This window comes from Mytilus galloprovincialis, chromosome 5 (assembly GCF_965363235.1).
Source record: "Mytilus galloprovincialis chromosome 5, xbMytGall1.hap1.1, whole genome shotgun sequence".
In the NCBI taxonomy this organism is placed as follows: domain Eukaryota; kingdom Metazoa; phylum Mollusca; class Bivalvia; order Mytilida; family Mytilidae; genus Mytilus; species Mytilus galloprovincialis.
The window spans coordinates 36977336-37002376 of NC_134842.1; the positions used below are offsets into that span (position 1 = coordinate 36977336).

General features: G+C 33.2%; 1 protein-coding gene across 1 annotated transcript; it reads right to left on the reverse strand.

Annotated features, from left to right (window-relative positions):
* Positions 1 to 412: 412 nt before the first annotated feature.
* On the reverse strand, positions 413 to 9266 carry LOC143074474 (uncharacterized). The gene is made up of 5 exons (XM_076249916.1): positions 8985 to 9266; positions 7686 to 7823; positions 3144 to 3188; positions 1668 to 1780; positions 413 to 631 (listed from the first exon to the last, which is right to left on the reverse strand). The coding sequence occupies exons 1-5, from the start codon at positions 9031 to 9033 to the stop codon at positions 491 to 493; spliced, it is 486 nt and encodes a 161-aa protein (XP_076106031.1). The 5' UTR covers positions 9034 to 9266; the 3' UTR covers positions 413 to 490.
* Positions 9267 to 25041: the final 15775 nt, after the last annotated feature.

Below are 25041 nucleotides of genomic sequence, written 5' to 3' on the forward strand. Positions count from 1 at the left end.
AAATCGACACATAGAGTAACCATATTCATATAGTTCAACTTTGGTTAATAATTTCTTTTTAATTTGAATATCAAAGGGGAATGAAAACAAGTGTATGTTATGAATCATATCAGCTCCAAAGCACTGTTACTACGCTGGTGAAACTCTCGTTCACAAAACTTCCACCAGCAGTGGTATATACCTTGTGCTAGTAAATGACAATAAATTTGATACAGGCGATTTGGGAGCAAGGTGAACTGTGGTTTATTTTTATCAATAGTACCGCTTAAGTCGACGCTAGGGGCCGTCTTGACCTTGTCCTAGGGTATGAATGATTCGTTCATTGTTGAAGACCCTACATCAACTGTCAAGATGAAGAACAGGAATAAAAGCCCTGTTCATTGATATATTTTTTTTTATGTATTGTGTCCGATTTTGTACCCACTCCATATCCTTTTATTTTATATTGATACAAAATATACAATCATTTCTTTAATTAGTGTGAAACAATTCATTCAATCATATCAATGTGGCACATCGGTGGATTGTTTTTAAAGTACATCTTTGGTAAGTCGTCATCGTCACAAATTTCTGACATACAATCAATATTTTCCTGTTTATTCTCGTAAATCATATGAATGATGTTATCCTCCTGAAATATATGAGAGCGTTGAACGTCCTTTAGTGTAACAAAATCGATGATGTTCTAATAATATATATAGAGATGATTTTTTTTCGTAACGTAGATGCAATAAAATACGTGTTTCTGAATGTTGATGTGAAATTAATTCAATCTATAGATTATTGTGCAACAGTTAAAACATAAATCTATTGTCAAATTTATGTTTAGAAACGAGAAATTAATCATTGTATTGTACTTTATAGATCCTACAAAAATATGAAAACATTTATAGAATAAAATTTGCACTATTTTTACGTAATGTAAAATTCATTTTAAATTATTACAAAAAACTTGGTTGAATTGTGAACTTCTGCTAACTTATGCTGTAAAAAAATTTGACAACTTAAATTTTATTGGAACGATAAATCGACTCACCAACAAACACTCATAAAACATGCTCAATTCATAGCGGTGTTCAGTCTCAAGTGGCGTTATTCTTTATTTACACAACGGTTAATTTTGATTTTGTATTATATAGAATTAGAATATCAAAACTCTTTTCCATGTTACTGGTGTTAGATAGATTCCCTTTATGTTTTTTTTTCTTTCTTTATTTTTACTGTTATCTTTTGGTGTATAAATATTTGTGTGTTGCACTTGGGAAATGGAAGATCGTAAGTTCGATAAGATTGATGCAGATGTAGCAATTATTGTGAAGTAAAGGGTTGTTTAAAATGCACATGGACTACATATTGTTGATATGTGACACACTTTATAAAATAGTTTTAAGTATCTAGACGCAAATCTTCAGTTGGAATTCTCAAGTGAGAATCCGGCCGGATAATGGATGGGGGTCTCACGGGTGAAAATAAACGATTTAATTGATCACAATGGTAAATCTATAAAAAATCACCGTTGTCTATATAATAATAACTAGTGATTAAGACTCTCAGAACAGTAATGTGCATAATAGCATTGTCTTATGACTTTCAAACATGAATAAATGCATCTTTTATACATATTGCTTTATGTTTTACCGTCTTTAAGTTTATAAATGATCACATACCTTGGGTCTCCGGTGTTTCTTCAACGTCATTGTCAGATATTTGATAAATACCAGCATCCCAATTGAACTAGCTACTGCGACAACCAAGACAGACATCAAAAGATAAATATGTCCTATTTTGAAGCAGAAATTGAATTAATTATGTAGTATTCATTGAGAATGATTTCGAGTGAGTAATGAGATCTAATCTATAACTATTTTATCTTCATTATTACTGTAGAGAAGGGTTTCATAAGAATAAAAAATATTAAGGTGATATACATTGTACCATCACTCAAAATAAAAATCTATGCAATCAACCACAATGCTCACAGCTGTCAAAATATTACATTTTAAATGTAACACGACGGATGCCACATGTGTAGCAGGATTTACTTACTCTCCCCGGGCACCTGAGATCACCTTTTGTTTTGTTTTCAAGGGGTTTGTGATTCTCTTGCTCTAGTTATAAATGTTGTTTCTTGTGCTTTTTAATGTGTGTTTATACCAGTAACAGTCTCGTCTATCCTTTGTAATGAAACACGTCTTTCAATTTCACATTTGGTTAAGTTTCAGGGTTAAAAACACAATTACGTGACCGATGGTTTAGAATTTGGTGATGTCTTCGGGTAAGACAAAAGTCAATTGTCATTCGTTTTTGCGTGATGTCCAATCACATGATATAATTTTTTTATAGGAGTAACACGACGGATGTCACATGTGCAGCAGCAGGGTCTGTTTACCCTTCCGGAGCACCTGAGATCACCCACGGTTTTTGGTGGTGTTCCTGTTGCTCTGTCTTTAGTTTTCTCTGTCGTTTTTTGTATACTGTTGTTCATGTTGTTTGCCTTTTGTTTTTTTCTTCTTTGCCATGGTTTATTTTCGACTTATGAGTCTAAATGTCCCTTTGGTATCTTTCGCCTCTCTTTGATAATCTTGTAAAGTGACAAAAAACCAACCTCACCAATTTCAAAACAAGTGTTATCCATCAAGTCAGTACCGAAGCACTGACAAACTGATTTGATGATATATCCTCGGAAAATAATAGTCAATCAGCTGTGCTATAGACCCAGTTTTGGAAAATCGAAAAAACACTGCCTTTTTGGATTCATCTTGATTATGAACGTTCAAACACAAACCTTTTCAAGCCAGGGATGTATGAGACTAAAACGCTTCACAGTATTATGGTTCTAAGGGACATAAAAATAGCCAAATTCTATCAACTTTGCATTAGAAAGAGTCAGATCCTTAGTTTCTTCATAATGTCTGAATCATCAACGTAGAATTTACGAAAAGTGTGTTATAAATAATTCCAGTACCGAACCATTGCTTACAGGACAGGAGTCGGTTTCACAAAAAAACTCAGGACTAAGATTGTTCATAAGTATACTGAATCGTTCATGACTTTACGATCAATCTTAGTCGAAAGTTGTGTTTTTTTTGTTTTTTTTTTAACTCCTGGTGATGATATTCATGCACCATTATCGTTTCTATTACCTTCGGTATTAGGAATTGACACTGGCTTTTTCGCTCCGCTCAGATCTGCAAAATAAGTAAAGAAAATTCAATTTGTATATCATTTCAAAATTTCTATCGATAATATAGGAGCACCTACATCGTATTGTATTCAAGTATTATACAAAAAATGTAGTTTCTTTCGAAATACAATTGTAAAGTTTATGTAACAATTTGAAATTAAAATTAAAGGTAAATTATTGTAATTACAAAATTATTTTAATATTTCTCGGACAGTAATTTTGTACAAAATTTTTCCTGATTAAACACTAGGCGTAAAGCCGGATAGCGCGAACGGACGACGAACGGACAACTTTTTTGCCATCCGTTCATGTCCGTTAGACGTCCGTTCTTATCCGTTAGACGTCTGTTCATATCCGTTTCATGTCCGTTCAGCGTCCGTTGAGCATGTTCAAAACTTTGAACGGACGTCCAACGGATAAAGTGTCCGCTGAACGTCCAGTAGGAGTCCGTTTTTTACGGTACTCGTCCGTTTCGTTTCTGTTTTGTATACGTTACTTGTCCGTTATTCATCCGTTGGAGGTCCGGTAAACCAATTCACCAACGGACTTCTACCGGACGTATAACGGATAAAACGGATGATGAAAGAATGTGAAATGTACATAAACGGAAGGATAACGGATAAAACGGATACGTACCGAATGTAAAACGGATAATTGCCAATTGAAAATTTTGCATCAGAAATGCCAATTATTGGTATGTCAGATTTCTTGAGTGTCATGAATGTTTATTATTCATTTTGGATCTTGAAGTAAGAGCACGTTTTCACAATCAAGCAGCTACACGGAAACCTTTTAATTATTTTAAGGTCACGTGTGTGTGATTTACATGTATTATTATTGCCGCCTTTAATTTTCCGCTTATCTTGTTTATCCGTTTTATCCGGTACGCTTCCGTTATGTGTTCGTTTTATGGCCCGAGAACACAGCTATTTCGTAGTGCATTTCTTTTAGACAATAAATTCAAATTAAAAAAATCGCACCTGCTCTTTCTCAAAAAGATTTTTACAGTGTAGTGTACTACCAGTGAGACAAATAATATCAAAATTATAGAAATTTCTACCAGCTCTAACTCAAAATATTGACAATTCTGTGTTAAGGGGGTGTAAAATTCAGTTTGACAGCTTCAGACGTAATAAAATTTGACCTTTTAGAACTGGACCAATTCACTACTTAACATAAAGATTCAGCACCCAAATTTTTTTTCACATGTAATTACATCCCCCTACTTAATATTTCATGCATTTAATATCAAGAAATAAATTGGGAAAGTGTATCAAATAAAACATGCAAGTTATACACTGTGTACACTAGGGACTATATTCGTAGACAACGAAAACCAAAGGACGATAACTGTGTCCTTGGACCTTATGCGGTACTCTACCGTTGGTTGTACGTTCGACATCCGTTCTGTCCGGTACGTTTCCGTTTCTCGTATGTTGCACATCCTGTGTGTGTCCGTTAGGCATTCGTTACGAGTCCGTTTTATTTGGTCAGTACACCAACGGATAAAAATTTGTCAACGGAAAATATTTGTTTTCATCCGTTGGGCGTCCGATTGAGCTATCCGTAAGGTGTGACCACAGCTTTATAAAATGTTATAAAATGATACATTTTCAGTATGAAGTTATTTGGTATATAACGTTAATTAATTTAGAAACAAACCAAATATATTCTAGGATAGGAATTTGCATTTAACTGTGCGTATTCACGTTTTCATTCGAGCAATGAACTTTAAAAAGATGGGGGAGAAAAACAAAGTAGAAATTTTGTTTAATGCTTGTAAATGTAGATTATGAAAATTAAACGGGAGCTACCAACAGCAAGCCATAACCATGTTACATAACGTGACAAGAGAGAGATACGAACAACAAGCCAAAACCATGTTACATAACGTGACAAGAGAGAGATACGAACAACAAGCCAAAACCATGTAACATAACGTGACAAGAGAGAGATACGAACAACAAGCCAAAACCATGTAACATAACGTGACAAGAGCGAGATACGAACAACAAGCCAAAACCATGTTACATAACGTGACAAGAGGGAGATACGAACAACAAGCCAAAACCATGTTACATAACGTGACAAGAGAGAGATACGAACAACAAGCCAAAACCATGTAACATAACACGACAAGAGCGAGATACGAACAACAAGCCAAAACATTGTTACATAACGTGACAAGAGGGAGATACGAACAACAAGCCAAAACCATGTTACATAACGTGACAAGAGGGAGATACGAACAACAAGCCAAAACCATGTAACATAACGTGACAAGAGGGAGATACGAACAACAAGCCAAAACATTGTTACATAACGTGACAAGAGGGAGATACGAACAACAACCCAAAACCATGTAACATAACGTGACAAGAGGGAGATACGAACAAGCCAAAACCATTTACATAACTTGACAAGAGGGAGATACAAACAACAAGCCAAAACCATGTTACATAACGTGACAAGGGGGAGATACGAACAACAACCCCAAACCATGCAACACCACTTTAATAAGTTTAATACACATGATACACCATCAGTTTTCTATCAACTCCCGATGAACTCTTTGACTTTGCTTTATCATGCATTTTGCCATATTGTTTTGTGCTCCCACCAAATACTTATTTCAAAATTTTTCCTTCATGTTTAATTAAGTAATGTTTCTAACGATGACGTTCTTTACAATGCACGATTGTGCTATTTCTTTTGCGATACCCGGTGCGTCGACAGGGTAACAAATCAGTCGTTGTTTTTCTCATTTCAATTGATTTAGATTTGTAATGCCGTGAATTACTTTACGGTTCACTTATTCTTAAATGACTACGCTGACATTGTATAGTACATCCGCGTCTAATGATCTGTGGTTTAAAGTTGACTCATTGGAAATAATACCATATTCTGTTTCTATACATTAGTCGATATTGTTTTTACAAAGTGTATTACTACTATGCAAAACCATTTCCTTGTGGGTTACCTGGGTATAAATTTTTAATACATCCATGTACAGAATCAAACAGTAATGACATTTACCTTCGGCTGTTTTGATCCGTTAATTGTATGTACAATGCATACAGTTTATTCTCCGAAGGCAAGTATATGAAACAATTGGATAATAAAATATACCATAGCCATTGTATTAAATATATTTTGCATTTATGCATATAAAAAAGAAGATGTGGTATGATTACCAATGAGACAACTATCCACAAAAGACCAAAATGACACAGACATTAACAAATATAGGTCACCGTACGGCCTTCAACAATGAGAAAAGCCCATACCGCACATTTTAGGATATACCATGAAGGTTTGAAAGTTTGCATTCATTTGCCATTTTCATTAAGCTGGAAACTAAATAAAATCAAAACCACCAATTTTTCGTGCGTTGTTTTTTTATGGCGTTCGTGCTAGTTTTTTTATATATATATAGTTCAATGTACATGACCCCTTTTTAAATGTCTCAGTTCGTGGTCATCTTGTTTCATTTACACTATTTTGCCTGCTTTTCTTCAACTATCCTCCTTATTACATGTAGTGCCATTCACCTTACATTATTTTAAGGTTTTTTTTTAAATATCAGTGTTTGATCAACTGGCTTAAAGTTTAAGGTTTTGTTATCGCCTAGTGTCTGTTGGTGTCCTCCGTTAACTTTTACAAAACTCTTCCTCTTTAACACTTCAGGACGAAATTGAACCAAACTTGGGAATCTAGTTTTAAAAGTGTGTTTAATAACCCGCTGCCAACCAACATGGTTAAAAAATGTGCAGAACGTTAAGATATACGCGCTGTCTATAGCTATGTCGACCAAAATTTGTAGACGACTACTTCAGGTATATCTTGCCTTAAAATGTCGATTTTTACCTATTAGTTTTGGTTTTGCTAATTATCTTAAAATGTTTAATAGATATAAAGACATTTACTAACAAATATGATCAGCAAGAAACGATTGACTCATAAATCAACGTGGCTGAAATTGTAAGTCGACTTCTTCTAGGAGTTATTGTCCTTGAATGAAGGTTTTTGAAGTATGTTTTACCCATTTTTTTGTTTTGCGTAACTATAGAAAAAAAAACATTCATACAGGAAATTTATCTCCGAAACGATTGGAATACAATTTGTACAGTGGGCACCTGATAAAACAAAGTAAATGTAAAAAGTTAAGATTTGTTTTGTTTGTCCAGAAAAAAAATCCATAGTTCATTTACACAAACAAATTAAAACGTTGGCGCTATTCTGTACCAAAACTGGGAATGACATGAAAAGATAAAAATATGTAAAATGAGGAGTAAATAGATTTTTAAAAATATTGTTTTTTATTCGATTGCAGTTGGCCGAACATACTTCCAAAGATACAACGATTATAAAGTCCACACAAATTATTTCCCGTTGTATTGCTGTTTTTAAATTTAACAACTCTCCAATTTTTTATATGAACAGTGGACTGGAGAAGATAACATTGTTTAGAAAACAGTACACTGATCACACCAATACTCACGGTGAACTGGCATAGTTCTGCTGCTTTGAAGTAAAGACAACGCTTCTGTAAGTTTTGCATTGATAGTAGTACTCAAAGGACCATCATTTTCCAATGTTGTGATTTCGTCACCAGATGGATAATCTTCGACAATCCTTGCTTTTACAAAAATAAGTATAGTTGTTACCATATGAAGAAACAGGTATAAACGTACTAAGGTATTAATTACTGGACAAGCAAATGACAGTTTCCATTCAAAGCAAAGATTGCTTTTGTCCATAAATAAGCATTTTCTTTCAAAATATACTAGTAGTTTTTAGTAAAGGTACTCTATGTATTAAAATTTTTCAGATAATAGGCAAAAAGACAAGGCAAATGGTACAAAAAATCGTCATTTGTGGTCTATAACTCCTGTAAGTAGTCAATTAATGATTTTATCAATGTTGCTGCGTTTATCAATCTTGCTGATAATGTTTGCTATTTAACGTTTCTTTCTGTCAATTATAGTTTTTAAGATGATATGTATTATCATTTAAGTAGGGCAATAACTTCTTCAAGGAGTCGTCTGACACGTTTTGACTGAATGGATAATGATAACTTCTCATAAGTTCAAACAAATCTTCCCTATTTTTAGTACTTTACAAGAAAGATAACCGAAAATACTTGCATTTTTTCCCTTTGTTATTTTTTCTTTCTTTGGTAGCCATATGAACTGACAGGAGGATTCACGGGGCATTTTTGTTACCTAGATACACAAGAACTTATCTGAGCAAGTTTTATTTTAGCCTAGTAGTTTCAGAGGAGGAGATTTGTGTTCAAATGAATATGAGACGGACGCCCATTGATAGCAGTAGCATACACATGACATCTGGACAAGGTGAACTACAACACACCTTATACATAAATGGAAAATATATAAATCGTTGTTCAAATCAAACAAAAGGAATCGCAGAAACTCAAAATGGAGTTAGACACGATGTGTAGATATGGTAAGCATTTCCTGTTATGCACATTCAGTCTTGTATAAACGTTACAAGAAATATTTACGACATTTCTGCTAGTTTTATACCTGGAGCGACAAAGTAACATAAAATCAAAATGACTACGCAATCTGTAACGTTACTGACAAATAATTAACGTACATGTTATTGAAGAAATACGTGTGTCAAAAAGAAAGAAAAACAGTACCATTAGTTTAACACAAAGTTATGAAGAACAATGTACTGCCCTCAAGTTATAAGATCGAAACACAAGGTACAAGTAATATACCTTTCTTCACCATTTTGTTAAGTTTTAGGTAGACTCAATTCATTTACATACGTGTATAAATAAACCTATCATAGGTAGTACATCCTTCAGCTACATGCATCTCATATTGTTTAGATGTCTCATCCCAATAACAACATTTACTCTCGTTGAACGGTAACGCCGCTTGTTGTATGTTCAATAACTGGCAGGTCGAATTCAATTTGTTCCAAACGAACAGTTCACATGGAATTCCATTTTCAGTACTTTCATTGCATTTCAGTAAACAATCGGCTAAGCTGGTTAGTCTGACTTCAAATACTATGTTTAACCCTTGGCCAACAGGCCTCACGTTTTCAAATTGGGTGTAGTAGAATTCCTCTGAAAGATACACATTAAAAAGGCAAAGTGAATTGTCGTCCTTCAAAATGGTGTTGGTTATGGTTTTAACTAGAAGATAAGAAGCGCTTACGTTGACCGTAAAATTGGTACTGTTAATGATACTAACTTATACATGCATTTGTGTAAGTGTAATTTGGTTGAGCATGATTCAATCGACAATGCTACATAAATTTATTCAAAGGCATTGCAAGAACAGACAATTTATCTTTCTTTTACTTTGTTACGAAAACAATTGCATCGAACGCAAGTGATATTCGTTTTTAATATGTGAATTATTTTTGTTAAGTCATTGAGTGATACAAAAATATATTCCATCGGAATTCTATTTGAAAACAATACTTATCAAATACTTCTTTTCACTGGTTCTATTGAATAACACTAAATCGAATCCATATCGTATAACGGTAAATAACTACAACTGAACAGATATTAATTGACTACAATCCAATTGTTTCAAAAATACTAAATGTACCGCTGTGAATAAGTCTGAAAATAGACTTAAAAAATCCCAAACTGAAATTGATTAAGAAATGCATTGTCTAGTCTTTTAAGAGCTTTTCAGATTAAAATAACTGTTTCAGATCAATATTAGTTTACTACTGTCTAAAATAAAGAAGATAATATGACATTAACAAACATATACCTGATTCACTTTCACAGATAAAACTTCGACTACTGTTGAAACAAAAGTCAGACATCCAGGTTAATTTGTTGGGCTCTAGCGGTCTCTCTATAACAACGTATGCACAGTAACTGCCTCCAATATCAGCATTATACGAGGAACTATTTATTGGCAATAGTGAAACGGTAGACACATAATTGGACGTTCTATGGTATGTCCAGAAAGAATTTATCCTACAAAAATATAACATCCTAAATATAAGCGTGTTTTTAAGAAAACCAATGTCAGGAATTAATTTTCTTTTCTCAAACAAATCAACTATTTGGCAGGTAATAATGAATGAATATGTTATTGGGGATGAATTTTCATTTAATTACATTCTAATCTTGTCATGCTTATTAACTTTCGAGTTTGTTGTCGACGTTTACCAAATCATGACATTGATCAACAATCAAAACAGAGCACGTGGAGCACGTGAGAAAAACGTTAAGGGACAGAGTCATGATATTTTTTATATTAACCATGACCATACGTTCCCATTTGTGTATTAAACTTTTCCCTAACAGCTAGTTGTTAAATTATTTGATGATTTATTTTGTTCTTTGAAAATCAGTTATTATCCTTTACCTTCAAGTGGACGTTTGTTTTCATCATTTCATCACGGTTTTTCCCTCGCACTTTCTGTGCGATGGCCGAAGTTTTAACAAGAGGTCTCATAGTTAAGATTACTGCACATGGGAAAATATTCCCGAATTAGAGTACGGGAAGACAATAATTTATAGCATTACATTGATAAAAATTTTGATGATTCAGTCATTCAAGTATATAAAACATATTGAACTTTTTTTTTAATTTTAAGTTTCGTGTAACTTTAAGACTTACTCTAATTTTAAATATTACATTTACTTATATTAGGAGATAAGTGTATGAAAACAATCAAAAAGCGTAAAAGTGTGGCCCACAAAATATCATACTCATTTATAATTAAGGTCAGTTACCAACCAAGTGCACACAATAATTTAAAAATAACGTTAAATTTAAAAATGCTTCTGTTCTACATTTAAAAACTGATTTTTTCTTTATTAAGTTAAGTTACGAACCTTGTATTAGACCAGTACCCTTTATCCAATAAATAGTCGAGCTCACCATATGTAAACGGTCCGTTTTCTAGCATAAGAGAGCTATTTCTTTCTTCACAGAAATCATTTGCATCTGTCCAGGTTAAATTGGCTATATATAGTGTCATAATCTTTTTATCTGAAAAAAAAAACATTAAGTCAAAAAGACATTAAGTTATATTAAAATATGATGTATTTTCGTAATGTTGTTGTTAAGCATAACAACATTAGAGCAATTTACTGAAAGCATCTTTTTAAAACTTGGCTAGCAACGTGCATTAAGTGTCACTGGTAAATGCATTTTAGTCTTAAACGGTTATTTTGATCTAAAAAAAACATCTGAAAAGTCTGACCAACAAACAGGTTTGTCATTTTCAGTCTTTCAGTCAAATTTCAGACGTATCTACTGCAGTATGCTAGTATTCAATACGGTTTAGATAATTTGCTGTTAATTAGGTAATGTTCAGTAGCTTCTCAGACAATTCAGTATAGTGTACAGGTAAATAACAACTATTCAACATTCTAAACATAGATTGAAAATATCTTGATTGACTGAAAGCGAATTGAATGAACAGTAATGGATTTACTGCAGTGCATATTTCTAAAAATTGACTGAAAGGGCTGAAAATGTCTGACTTGTTTATTTTTCAGTTCATTTTCGACTAACGAGTTTGAATGTCACTTTGATATCTTTTTTCCTGTCTTTTAAGATTAAAATGACCGTTTCAGTTTAAAATTGGTTTAATAGTAATTATGTTTAGACATTTTTATCGAAATCGTGCCAAAAACAGTGTATTTAAATTCTATTGATCGATATCTGGATCGTGTGTGTGGGGGGGGTATGGGTGTGTGTGTGTTTGTATTTGTTCGTGTGTGTGTGTGTGAGAGAGAGAGAGAGAGAGAGAGAGAGAGAGAGAGAGAGAGAGAGAGAGAGACAGTGCGTGGGCGACATCATATTTCTGTACTGACTCATGATAGAATATAAAATTGAGAATAGAAATAAGGAATGTGTCAAAGCGACAACATCCCGACCATAAAGCTAACAACAACCGAAGGCCACCAATGGGTCTTCAATGTAGCGAGAAACTCCCGCACCCGGAGGCGTCCTTCAGCTGGCCCCTAAAAAAATATGCATACTAGTTCAGTGATAATGGACGTCATTCTTAACTCCGAATTATACACAAGAAACTAAAATTAAAACTCATACTAGACTAAAAAAGGCCAGAGGCTCCTGACTTGGGACAGGCGAAAAATTGCTGCGGGGTTAAACATGTTTATTGAGATCTTAACCCTCCCCCTATACCTTTAACCAATGTAGAAGAAGAAAAAAACACCCAACAAAACGCACAGTAAAACTCAGTTTAAGAGAAGTCCGAGTCCGAGGTCAGAATATGAAACAAAAGAAAATAAACAAAATGACTATAAAACATAAATAACAACAGACTATCAGCAGTTACTGACATACCAGCACCAGACCTCGATTAAACTGATTGAAAGATTATGTCTTCATCATATGAATATCAGGTACAATCCCTCCTGTTATGGGTTTAGTATTATACCATCATGAATTATATGAGAAGAACATAACCTTTGTCATGCCAATAGGTTCCATTTTGTAAATACAGCTGTTTCTCAAACAACGCCTCTTTTGGGGAGATTTAGAATATTCATAGAAAATTAATTTTGTTTACATACTGGTTCCCAGTTCTGATCTATAGGTTGCATCTCATAGAGACATAACTTGGTAAAGTTACCAGAAAATATACATGTGAATATTGTTTATATTGAAATCTATGTTATATACCTATATGGGGTTATTTTCTTTCAGAACGACAGGTCATTCTTTTTCAGAATCAACCCGGACGATACCATGTTTCAATTAAATATGCTGAAAGGCATAAAATAATGACCTGTGTTAGGTCATTATTTTACTTAATAAAAATGCAATCTATAATTTACTTCAAAATTTTATTCGTCTGTTGCCGATATGGAAATTTATATTTTAAAGTTCAATCGATGATAGACGTAAAAGAAACTTTTATTGCCCGCATTTTAATTTTAGAAACAAATAACGTGAAGTTTTGTTAATTTATCGCTACAATAAAGAAACATGATCATATATGTGAGATGAATTTTAATATATTCTTTCATAAATAAAAAGCCAGATTTAACATATTCGTGTGTTAGATTTTGAAAATTTTATTGAGTCACACTGAATACGTTGGTTGATTTTTGGTTGCTTGGTTAACGTCCAGTGGCAAATAACTCAGAAAAGGATCGGGTGCGGAGGATATATAATTATATCCTGATTATCTGTTAATAAAATGTATTGCTATTCAAAAGACAATCTTTCTGAATTTTTTATTCGATTCAATTAAAATTGTTAAAAAATAACCACTTTTCCGCGATAGAAATGACATTCCAAATAGAAAAAAAAACATACCCCTCCCCCTTTTCCATGAGCTAAGTGGTACAATAAACTACTTACAATGTGTCTTGTATTTGTCATACACCGTTATCGGATGGTTACAATACATTTGTGTCTTACTTCATGCAGTTACAGTAATATTTTTATTGTGTATGTATAATATTTTTAAAAGGTTTATATCTAGATTAATTAGTGAGTTTTATTTCACATTCTAAATGCCGTAGGGCGTATTAAAACCTGAACGTATTAAAAAGGAATATCCCACTTTAGTGTTGTCGGTAAAATAGGATACTAAATTTTGCAAATCTTTATAAAAAATAATATTTTTTTGACGGTATATAAGTCAGATAATGCATATTTTAAGGTTTTTCTTGTCGTAGAACACACCTCGGGGTGTCAGGATTGCTCAAAGAAAGAGGTCTTTCTTTGAGCAATCCTGACACCCCGAGGTGTGTTCTACGACAAGAAAAACCTTAAAATATGCATTATCTATAACGTAACCCTACAGTCGAGGTTGGGATAGTTAAGACATTTAGTGTTAGTTTAAATTCTTAGAAGTTTGGGGCATATAAACGTTGAAAATTTGCTGCACAGCCCTATATTTTGACCTCTGAAAAAAATAGTAGTGCATATGAACTTTCCATTCTAGGATATGATTTTTTCTAAACTTCTTAGTAAAAGTGGTACAGTTTTAGCCGTAAAGGGAGTTCCTATGGGAACATTTATTGTCAATATTTACAGAAATGCAACCAATAACTGGTTTAAGAATAAATGTGTTTAATTCCGATGCAAAAACCTATAAGTAAATCAATTTAAAGTCTTAATATTGGCTTTTAACAAACGGGATTTAAAACTTGAATATTTTTTTAACATAGTCAAAATAATAAGAATCATACATAAAAAAAAAAAGGTTCAACGTCAAAACGTCACCAACCACGACTGTTATTATCGGTTAATTTAAAAAAAAATATCGTGAAAGAATCAGTAACGGTAGTAAAGTATTTCGATAAGATCATGACAGATCAGGTATAGGATCGTATGACATAAAAGTAAACACACATAATTTTGTTCTATCTTAAAGTTCAAAATGGCTCTCAAAATAATTTTGCAGTAGCTTTATCAGAAAATGGGTCAAAATTTGAATATATGTGTAAATTTGGTATTTGGTATTTATGATCGCGAAAAACTTTGTACGACTTTTTTGAGATCGTAAAGAGGATCGTAAAAGATCCGTTATCGCTTATTTCTAATTATACAAATTTTTGAAACTGTTCAATAATATGAAAATTTATTATGTTATTATTACAGCAAAAGACTGGACTTTTAATTGAGTTTAGTAAAATGTTTGTTTTTAGAAAATAAGGTGGGGTTTAATTGCTTACATCCACTTCATTTTAATTCTGGAGGATAGTGGTTTCATTGACAATCATACCACATCTTCTTATTTTTGTATTGATGGTTAATTACACTCAAAACAAATACGTTCTTATTAAGATATCACATGCTTCAATCAATTATAAACATCATTGGTAAAATACATTTTATTTTCTAATGATAACTATAAAAAAAATGAGAAGATGAGGTATAATTGTCAATAAGACAATTATTTACCTAAGACAAAATGACGTAGATGTAAGCATTTGTATGTCACCGTAGGGCTTTCCACGATGAGAAAAAACGTAGTCTTATCTGGCCACGCATTGCTTTCGAATTAAAAATAACGCGTTACCTGGCCTTTCACAAACAATTTCGATTGAAAATCAACAAAATCCTTCTTTTAAAAAATAATCTTAACCATTTTAATTGAAAAACATTACTTCCATTTTACTGTACTATCTGACAAACAACGGATACAATTTCAAATATATCATCTTTTGTTACAATGTGACCATAGTAGATCTAAAACTTTCTATTTTTTTTTATTTAATCATTCGCTAAATGTTATGTATCACCTCTTGGTTTTTTTTAAGTACTGAACAAAGACATATAAATCCGAATAGGAGCAAGAAGATTTCATATTATGACATCTAAAAGATAAAAGGCTTGATTAATACAAATTTACGTTTGTCTTCTCCTTTTTTACTGTATTTGTCACAAACAAGATATATGTTTTCCTCTCATCATTAAACATGATATGTATTTGAAATATCATAAAAATAATCACATGATACATAACTACCTTGAGGGAATACTATATCGCAAATCAATCCGTGACGTGCATTGCTATCGTTGCATTCGTCTGCCTCCCATCCAATTATTTTATTCACACTCTCGTACACAAGGAAAACGCACAGCAATAACGACGAATCTTCTTTGATGTTGTCAAGCGGAAAGTTGTCATAATACCTTTGTGCTTTAACAACTGTGTGGTTACTCACTTGATGGGCTGTCCAAAATGTGATGTTGCTATGATAATAAACATGAAAATAATGAATATTTAGATAAATAATGTTAAGATATATAAAATGTAGGCAAACAATATATTTCAAATTAGTGTCATTGCCATGATGCTTAAATCTTTGATGAGTTTCAGTGAATTTGAAATTAAGGATACTATTGATACATGAAGGACTGCTTCATACCTTGACCTTTTCTTCAATGTTGACCCAGATGGACGACTCCAAACTAAAATCTATGACAAACAAGATGATTTCAACTTCCCAATTATCAAGTTCCCATTTATCAGCAGTAACATACCCTCTGTTCCGTCGTATGGAGTTTACATATCTCAATTGATACGTTATGATCTTGCATGCTTACACTATACGGACTTCATATACAGGAGTGTGCTCCTTACGTAGAAACTGCTCCAACAGAGTTATGAGGAGGAAAGATAAATGAAGGCAACAGTAGTATACTGCTGTTTAATAGTCAAAATCGATAAAGCGAAAACATATCCGGGTCACAAACCAAAACCGAGGGAAACAAATAAGAGGAAAATAACGGAACAACGGAAACACTGAACTGCAACAACACAAACGCCAACATACATACATGTAGAAACGGACTATCTGATAACAACTACCACATTCCTGACTTGATAGAGAACATTTTAAGAAAAAAAACTGTGGGTTGAACCTGGTTGTATTGCTAGCCAAACCTCCCGCTTATATGGCAATGTTAAAAATACCGCTATAATGACAACATTACGTGACTGGAATACAGTACAAATAAATGCAACAACACTCAGGACAGAGAAAAACAGAAATAAATAATATTATACTACATTAGAACATGTAAACCACAGAATAACAACGGACACCTCCCATGAATTTACGACAGTATATCAGGACACCACAATAGAATTATGAATTGTGCGCCAAACGAATGTATCAAAGCTTCAAAAAGTTACATATTTTTTTCTGACGTCACAAGTGAATTTCTAAACATTTCTAAGTTTTGAGCAGCGGTATACTACTGTTGCCTTTATTTGTTTATATGTAAATATATATTTAAATTTTAAGTGAATAGTAAATCATCCGACGTTGCCATAAAAATTAGAGAAAAAAATCATGAGTTCTAGCATCACTTATGGAGGAAGTAAAAAAATCTATCTAAGACTCTTGCAATATTATTAAAACATTTGACGTTTTAATTTTACACAAGTATTCCCTATTCCAAACTAATAGACAAATTGAAAGAGTTGGTCCTGCTTTGTTTCATAAAAAAGAATGGCCACTGAGATACAAGTATATTGTCTTTGGGGGATAAATCGTACTTCACTAAAAAAAAATCACTATGATTCAAACAAAAAATTCTCTAAAACTGACATTATCAAGATGCTTGATTTCTTGATTGACAACATATTTGTAACGTCTGGAGGACGTGTTTTTCAACAAACAATCGACATTTCCATGGGAACAAACTGTGTCCCTCTTTTTTGCCGATTTGTTCCTTTATTCATATGAGGCTGACTTCATACAGGAACTTCTAAGAAAGAAAGAAGTTAGCAGTATCCTTTAACTTTACTTTCTGCCATATGGATGATGTTCTCTCACTAAATAATTCAAAATTTGGTGACAATGTTGAACGAATCTATCCTATCGAACGTCAGAAGAAGGATACAACAGATACAGATAAGTTTGCCTCATATCTTGACTTACATCTAGAAATTGACAATAAGGGTCGGTTGAAAATAAAACTTTACGAAAAAGGAGATGATTTCAGCTTCCCAATTGTGAACTTCTATGTAGCAACATTCCAGCAGCGCCTGCACACTGTGTATATATCTCCCAGTTGATACACTATTCAAGGGCTTGTATTTCCTATCATGATTTCCTTGGTAGAGGGTTGCTGCTCACAAAGAAATTACTAAACCAAGAGTTCCAAGTGGTGAAGTTGAAATCACCCCTTCGTAAGTTTTACGGACGCCATCACGAGTTGGTTGACCGTTTCACAGATGATAGCGAATATGTTCCTTATGTCGTAACTACAATCCCGTCCCCTTTTCCCTAATGTGACCTACGGAATTAGACGAATTACCGGGTTTGTACTAACATGAGAAACATGACGGGTGCCACAAGTGGAGCAGGATCTGCTTACCCTTCTAGAGCACCTGAGATCACCCCAGTTTTTTGGTGGAGTTCGTGTTGCTTAGTCTTTAGTTTTCTATGTAGTATTTTGTGTACTATTGTTTGTCTGTTGGTCTTTTTGTTTTTTTGCCATGGCGTTATCAGTTTATTTTCGACTTATGAGCTTAAATGTCCCTCTGGTATCATTCTCCTCTCTTTTTCAGTAATGCTCGAGGCCAAAAACATTTTGAGAGTCAAAAACCTAATACAAATGTTGAAGAGCTGATAGAGCCTAAACGAACCAAAGTTAAAACCAAACTTAGAGAAATTCATGAATAAAAATGGAATAAGAGAAGATATATTTCTAGATCAGATTACACATTCAAAGGAAGTGATGGAGCAAAAAGTGTAGTAGTTCAAAGAATAAGGCTTTAATGAGGTAATAAACTTATCTAATGACTTTTATCCAGATCAAATGTAATGTACAAACATACAATTCATGTTCAAGAACTCCCAAAAAATAATATTAAACTTTCTTATTCCATAAATGGAGCCAACAAAAAGCACAAATTAAAGTACCGTGGTTATGCATCATCATCTTATTTATTATGCTAGCTTTGCTTAAGCATATACCTTTATTGTACAAAAACGATATTTACCATCCGCAATTTATATCTTCGTACATATACTGAAAGTCTGCTCGTACACTAGGAGATACATATACAAGCCTTCTACTTAGAGATTTGCAATACTCATATCCTCTCCGCCATGTCATCTGTTCTTCTACTGGTAATACTGATAAAGGTGATTCCACTGTAAGTTAAGTACAAAACGCTGGTCTATATTTTTTATTCACTTGCTTCAACTGATGCAAAGACAAAACGTGTGCTTACTAAACATGTATCCTTAGGTTCAAATTTAACAAAATTAATAAGTTAGTTGTATTGACCGATGTCTTTCTTCATTCAATGAAATACAGACTATGCCCAGCCTATTAAAAGGACATTATCTACGAGATATACCAAAAATTAAAAACATGATTTGTTTTTGTTCATTAATAAAAGTGAAATAGTGAAATAATAATTCGCTTATAGCAGCTATTTTGGTTCAATTTTGTCAAAATAAGATAAGAAACGTCGCTGATTCAATTATTCACTAGCAAGTGAATAATTCGTCCTCATTGGATCCGTATGCATGTGACCTTCAATTCAACCCCTTAGCTAGCGACAGGTTACGCATAAACTAGGCGTGTTACAAAAGGAAATAAATGTCAACATTGAAGGTGAAACAAGGGTAAACCATTTGGTTGCCTTATTCGATCCACAACAACTCATTCTTATACAGGGAAAAAACGATGATTCTAATATGACGTGCTTCTTTCGCTTTGTAAGCAACACCGTGATAAAATTCTCGATATATCTATACTTAGCGCAGACTCCGACATGTATATAATAATTGCTGTTAAAATATACCTGCCACGGTAAACCACATGTATCTTAACCTATGTGCAAACGCTTTATCGATTTCGCTGTGTTGAAAAATTTCAATTGAAAAAAAAACCTACAGAACCTTTATTCTTATTCTGAGGCATAACAAAAAGAATTAATGAATTAGAGATCGGAAAAATGTACAAAATCAAAATAAATTAAAATTCCGCGAAATTCTATTATTGTTTTTGGCGCATTAACGTCGTTTCAAAACATGACGTCATACCAATGAAAACGCCACAGCTGAAGGTTTTCCCACTGCGTTTACTTTCTAAACTCGGATAATATTGCATTAAAATAAAGTTTTGAGGTAGGTGTTGCTTTTTTTCTATTCTATTGCATTATTCGCACATCTAATGATTTCAGCAAGTCAACATGGCGGCTCCTTGGTTAGAAAATGCCAACAGTGATGACGGTAGCTTACGAAAAAGAAATGTAAATTAAAAAAGGCAAATGTTGGGTTTGAGAATTAAAAGAATCAACCATATTTTTCTAGCGGTTATTTAAGAAATGATTCATGCATGCTACAGATTTATTAGATTTTTTTTACATTTATCTAACAGTGTAGAACAGCCACACACACGGCATACCTATCCTCACTTCAGTTTTTTAATGACCGTATTTGTCCTATTAGAATCGAAATAATTCATGAAAGCCATAGATTTGTTGGAAATTTACACATGGCCTGGGCCGTGATATTCGAATTTTATATTATCCTGAGCGTTAGCGAGGGATAAAATTAACGAATATCACGGCCCAGGCCATGTGTAAATTTCCAACAAATCTAAGGCTTCCATGAATTATTTCTTAATTAAAATATTTTTTAACCTATAATATGAAATCAAACAGACCTACACAAGCCATTTCCACGTGTTCACGCTATCTAATTATTTCCATGTTTATGTTTACATCAGGTTGAATGACCGTCGGCAGTCTTCGGAGGTCACCTCGATTGTTAATTTGATGGCGTTTAGACTAGAATACACACGAAATGCTAATACTTAATATCGAGTCCATGCATCGTAAATTGTTAACTTTATACTTTTTATAGTTTGGATATACGTTTTATATAAATAAGAATAAGTGGTATGGGTGCCAATGAGACAACTCTCCATCCAAGTCACAATGTGTAAAAAGTTAACTATTATAAGTGGTCACAGTACCGCTTTCAACACGGAGCCTTGACTCACACCGAACAGCAAGCTATATATAAAGGGCCCCAAAATGACTATTGTAAAATAATTCAAACAGGAAAACCAACGGTCTAATCTACATGAAAAACGAGAAACCAGAAACACCTATGAACCACACCAACAAACGACAACCACTGAACAACAGGTTCCTGACTTAGGACAGGTGCATAAACATGCAGCGGGTCTAAACGTTATAACAAGCGCCAACCTTCACCATAACATAAGACATTATTGTAACATTACAATATAAAAAGAAACACTATGAAATATCAATTGAAATGACTTAACTCGATCAAAAAGACATTAAAACAAAAACAAGTAAACAAACACTGAAGGAATACGTTTGATCTATGACACAATATAAATACAATATTAAAACGCAAGTGCCTAAATAAAATCAAGTATAAGAATTTGAGTCAAATCGGTGAACATGAATTTAACAGCTAAAGCCCCTTTAAATAACCAATATAGGCTATACTTGTATAATACTTTCCAATCTTCCATTCAATTTGAATGGCTATGGCAGTCACACATAACGATTGATTTGTTCTTACATTCTATGATGTCAAAATCATGAATTATGTGTTGAACAGGCAGATGTTCGTAGTTATCTGTAACACAGATATTCATGTTAATCAAATCATGATGGCATCTGTAAAATGTTCGAGGTGTTGATTTACAAATTAGAACCATTGGTTGAAAGGTAAGAAGCAACCTTTTGTGATTTGAGTCGCAAGCCCTAAAAATCATGTTTTTATTTATATATTCCTCATGTCGTAAAGTTAATGCGAAAACAATTGAAAAAAGTATCGTGTGTCGTTTAGTTGTATTTCTCAACATCTCGACGCCACATTCTTAATGATAGTCAGAATATGAATTGCACCTTACTGGTATGTGGTTTCCCCTATGGAGTCAAAGGGAAATATACGATCACCACCCTGTGAATTATTCAGTAAGATTACCTTTACTTATACTATATAACAGAACATTGAGATCAAAAGTGAATGCTAGCTTTTTTTTTTATTTTTCTCTAGGACATTTGTATTAAAACTATCTCAAATAAATAAGAAGCGATCTATCATAACGAGGAAGGTCTAGTGCTTAATAAAAATGTCTAAACGTCAAATAAACGTAATAACTGTGTTTTTATTTCAGTTTTCAAAAGAAATGTTCCGATGATATCAGCTTCCAACATTTTGTTAAAAAAAATCTTTATATCGTATCAACATTTTTAAATACGAGCTTTCATTTTGGCAAAACCTATCCTGTCGTTAAAAAAACACGCAAAACATGTCAGAATTTACACTTTTCGTTTGTATAAAAAAAAGTGGAATAATTCTTGCAATCTTACTTTAGGGATGGTGAATACGTACTTAAAGGTAGTAAAGTCAAATGTCTTGGCTATTACCCAAGAGGAAGACCACAGATTTTATGTGCGGATTATACAGATGTTTTTATGATGAATTTCTAGTTCCCACCACATTTAGATTACAAAATCACATGTTTTGTCCAGCGGTACATCATTTCTGTTTCTAAATTGAGTTCAACTGATTACCTGAAATTGCCTTTAAAACTATTCATATGTTCTTGAAAAAAAAAAGGTTATGTGATGTAAATTTAGGCGACAATAGTTAACGGATGTTCAAAGCTCGTAAATCGATAAGGAAGAGGACAACCGGCAATACTCCCAGAAGTAGGTAATAAGGGACAAAAGTGGGCAATATGAATTACGCAGAGACAAATCATGATAATCAACACAAACTATTGGAATGGAATGAACTAGAAAAGGAGTGAGAACTGATGCATTGACAAGTTAAGAGTCTACTGCTATGTATGAATCATCCGCCATTCGAAATTGTAAAACATGTACTAATAGAGGTCGGTCATTTACAAACGTATCAACCGTATCGTATACGTTGACGTATCCGCATCTGCAGTTATATCAAAAACTATTATGCGATTCCGAGCTTATTAATAAGACCATGCTTCATTTAAAAAAAAACTAATTTGAATCGCTTCGAAACAATCAAACATACACTTTCAATATTTGTGATAGTGGTGTTTTGTAAAACAAAAATAAGGGGTTCTATCACAACTACTTTTACATGCCCTTAAAAATGAGCCAATTTAGGGCAGGTACACGAATATTGTACACAATCCTTTAATAATTTAGTTAAAAAATATTTCAAGATCTTATATGAATAAACACCAAAAAAATCAAATGTAATACTTATATACATGTAAGGAACTTTGGATATTTTTCATTTTATCATAAAAGGTAATAGAAAGTACTGAGTATCACCCTATTTGTCAATTAACAATTTGGTTCTACGTGAGCACAAGTTCATACACAAACAAACGATTTTACCGTATTCACTCCTATCATGCCTGTAAACTGTTCCAACTATCCAGAATATCTTTAAAAGTAGGGTTAGGGAGCTACCATTTGATTTTTATGGGGGGGGGGCTAGGATGAAATTTGACAAAAATGGGAGGACAGGATTTTGAGTAAAAAAAAAGGCAGGATGAGTAACTTGGCAAAAAAAAGGCAGGATGACAATTGTTGTAAAAAAAGTCAGGATAAGCTAAGAAAAAAAAGGCAGGACCGAATAGACTGAAAAATAAAAAGGCAGGACAGAGATTATAAATAAAAAAAAAGGCAGGACACAATTTTTCATCCTAGCCCCCCCCCCCCCCCCCCCCCCCCCCCCCCCACATAAAAATCAAATGGTAGCTCCCTTACATATTCCACAAAAACTTGATATTTCCTTATTGTTTTGTAAATTTCTGCATTAGAAATTAATCAGTCGCCTATTTGCATTATTGAAAGTACATAAAATTAAAAGCTCGGGATCATATACTGTTTTTTTGGTATATCTGCAGATGCGGATACGTCAACGTATATGATACGGTTGATACGTCTTTAAATGACCGACCTCTAATACAGGTATAGTAGAGATTTCCAATAAAATGACATACGTACGTAACTTGACGTGCGGACCTAATGGGACTGGTTATTACCAACCATTGAATTTTATTCAATACGTCGCTCAAGATTAAACAAAGTATTTCAAGACTTTTAAAATCACACACTGGAATTTTCGTCCATATGAAATAATCTTATCATGACGAAAAATGATAGAAATCTTCATTTTTTTTTTATCACGTGGTTCTCAATATTCCCGCCTTTACTTTCACTGACATAAGCTCACGTATAAACACACGTATCCCATACTTATCATAGTATTATGTACGATTATGAGTATCTTTCATGGTTTTGATAATGACAATTATTTGTCAATATACTATGCAGATGAACGCCCCATTATACTTTTTTTCTTTCTTTCTTTATACATGTTATAGTTTATCTATCCTTTATTATATTTGTTGCGGGAAATATATTTAAACAGATATATTTTTCTTACAATTTTAGAAATATCAAAACCAGAGTTTGTCAGAATCTGTCTCTTTATAAAAGTTGAAAATTGAGATAAAACTATCGCTTCCATTTAATTTCTAAACAAATGTATTTTTCATTTTAATTCAAAAAATTTTGATTAAAAAAATCCCTATATATGTTGTTTTTTAGAATTAAGGTATGTTTGATTATGGATTGTTCTGTATTGATTTGTTTAACGAGAATGCTATCGGAGTCCAAATACAAAAGACATTTCCAGGCAATTTTTGTTATATCCCTTGAAATAAATTAACTTATAGTATTTTATCTATTTTATTGATAAAAAACTAAAAGGAGGTCACCGAATTCGTTTTACTGAATAAATCATTAACGGAAATTAAGTTAAGAAACAATGAACAACATGAGATATGATTTCATTGCCAGATGTGGATCCAGGATTTTGAAAAAGTGTGTGTGAGGGGGAGGGGCGGGGGATATAGGCAACGTTAGAAGTGGAACAAAAATACAAGTATTATTAGGATGTATGGCCATATATGTAAGTGTTCGTTGCATATGTAATTTACATATGCATATTTAGGACGAGAAGATGAATATGAACAAGACTTTGTATTATACTGCAGGAGGATATTTCATCCTACCAGGACACATGCGTTTGACCCTGGAACGACCAATCTTTGCTCTAACTCCTGAATATTGCGTACGTGGCAGAGATGCAGTCAATTTTTGAATTGAAACGGACAAGGATCGAGCCCAAGACTTCCCGCACTCGAGCAGTGGTGTAGCTTTCATTGACGCAATGAGGCAATCGCCTCACCAAATTTTTGACCATTAAAAAAGAGAGGATAAGAGAAGTATATACATTGTCCGTCATAGTATAAAGTACACCGAGTACCACGGTTCAAAACGTTGATTTCTTTCCTCCTTAATCCCTTATTCCTCATTATTAACGTCTT

Excerpts from the sequence above, each read along its gene's own strand:
- LOC143074474 (XM_076249916.1), bottom strand. The coding sequence starts at position 9,033 with ATGCATGTAGCTGAAGGATGTACTACCTATGATAGGTTTATTTATACA. Across the intron at positions 3,189-7,685 it reads CAGAACTATGCCAGTTCACC|ATCTGAGCGGAGCGAAAAAG; the intron begins GTGAGTATTGGT and ends CTTATTTTGCAG. Across the intron at positions 632-1,667 it reads AGAAACACCGGAGACCCAAG|GAGGATAACATCATTCATAT; the intron begins GTATGTGATCAT and ends CATATATTTCAG.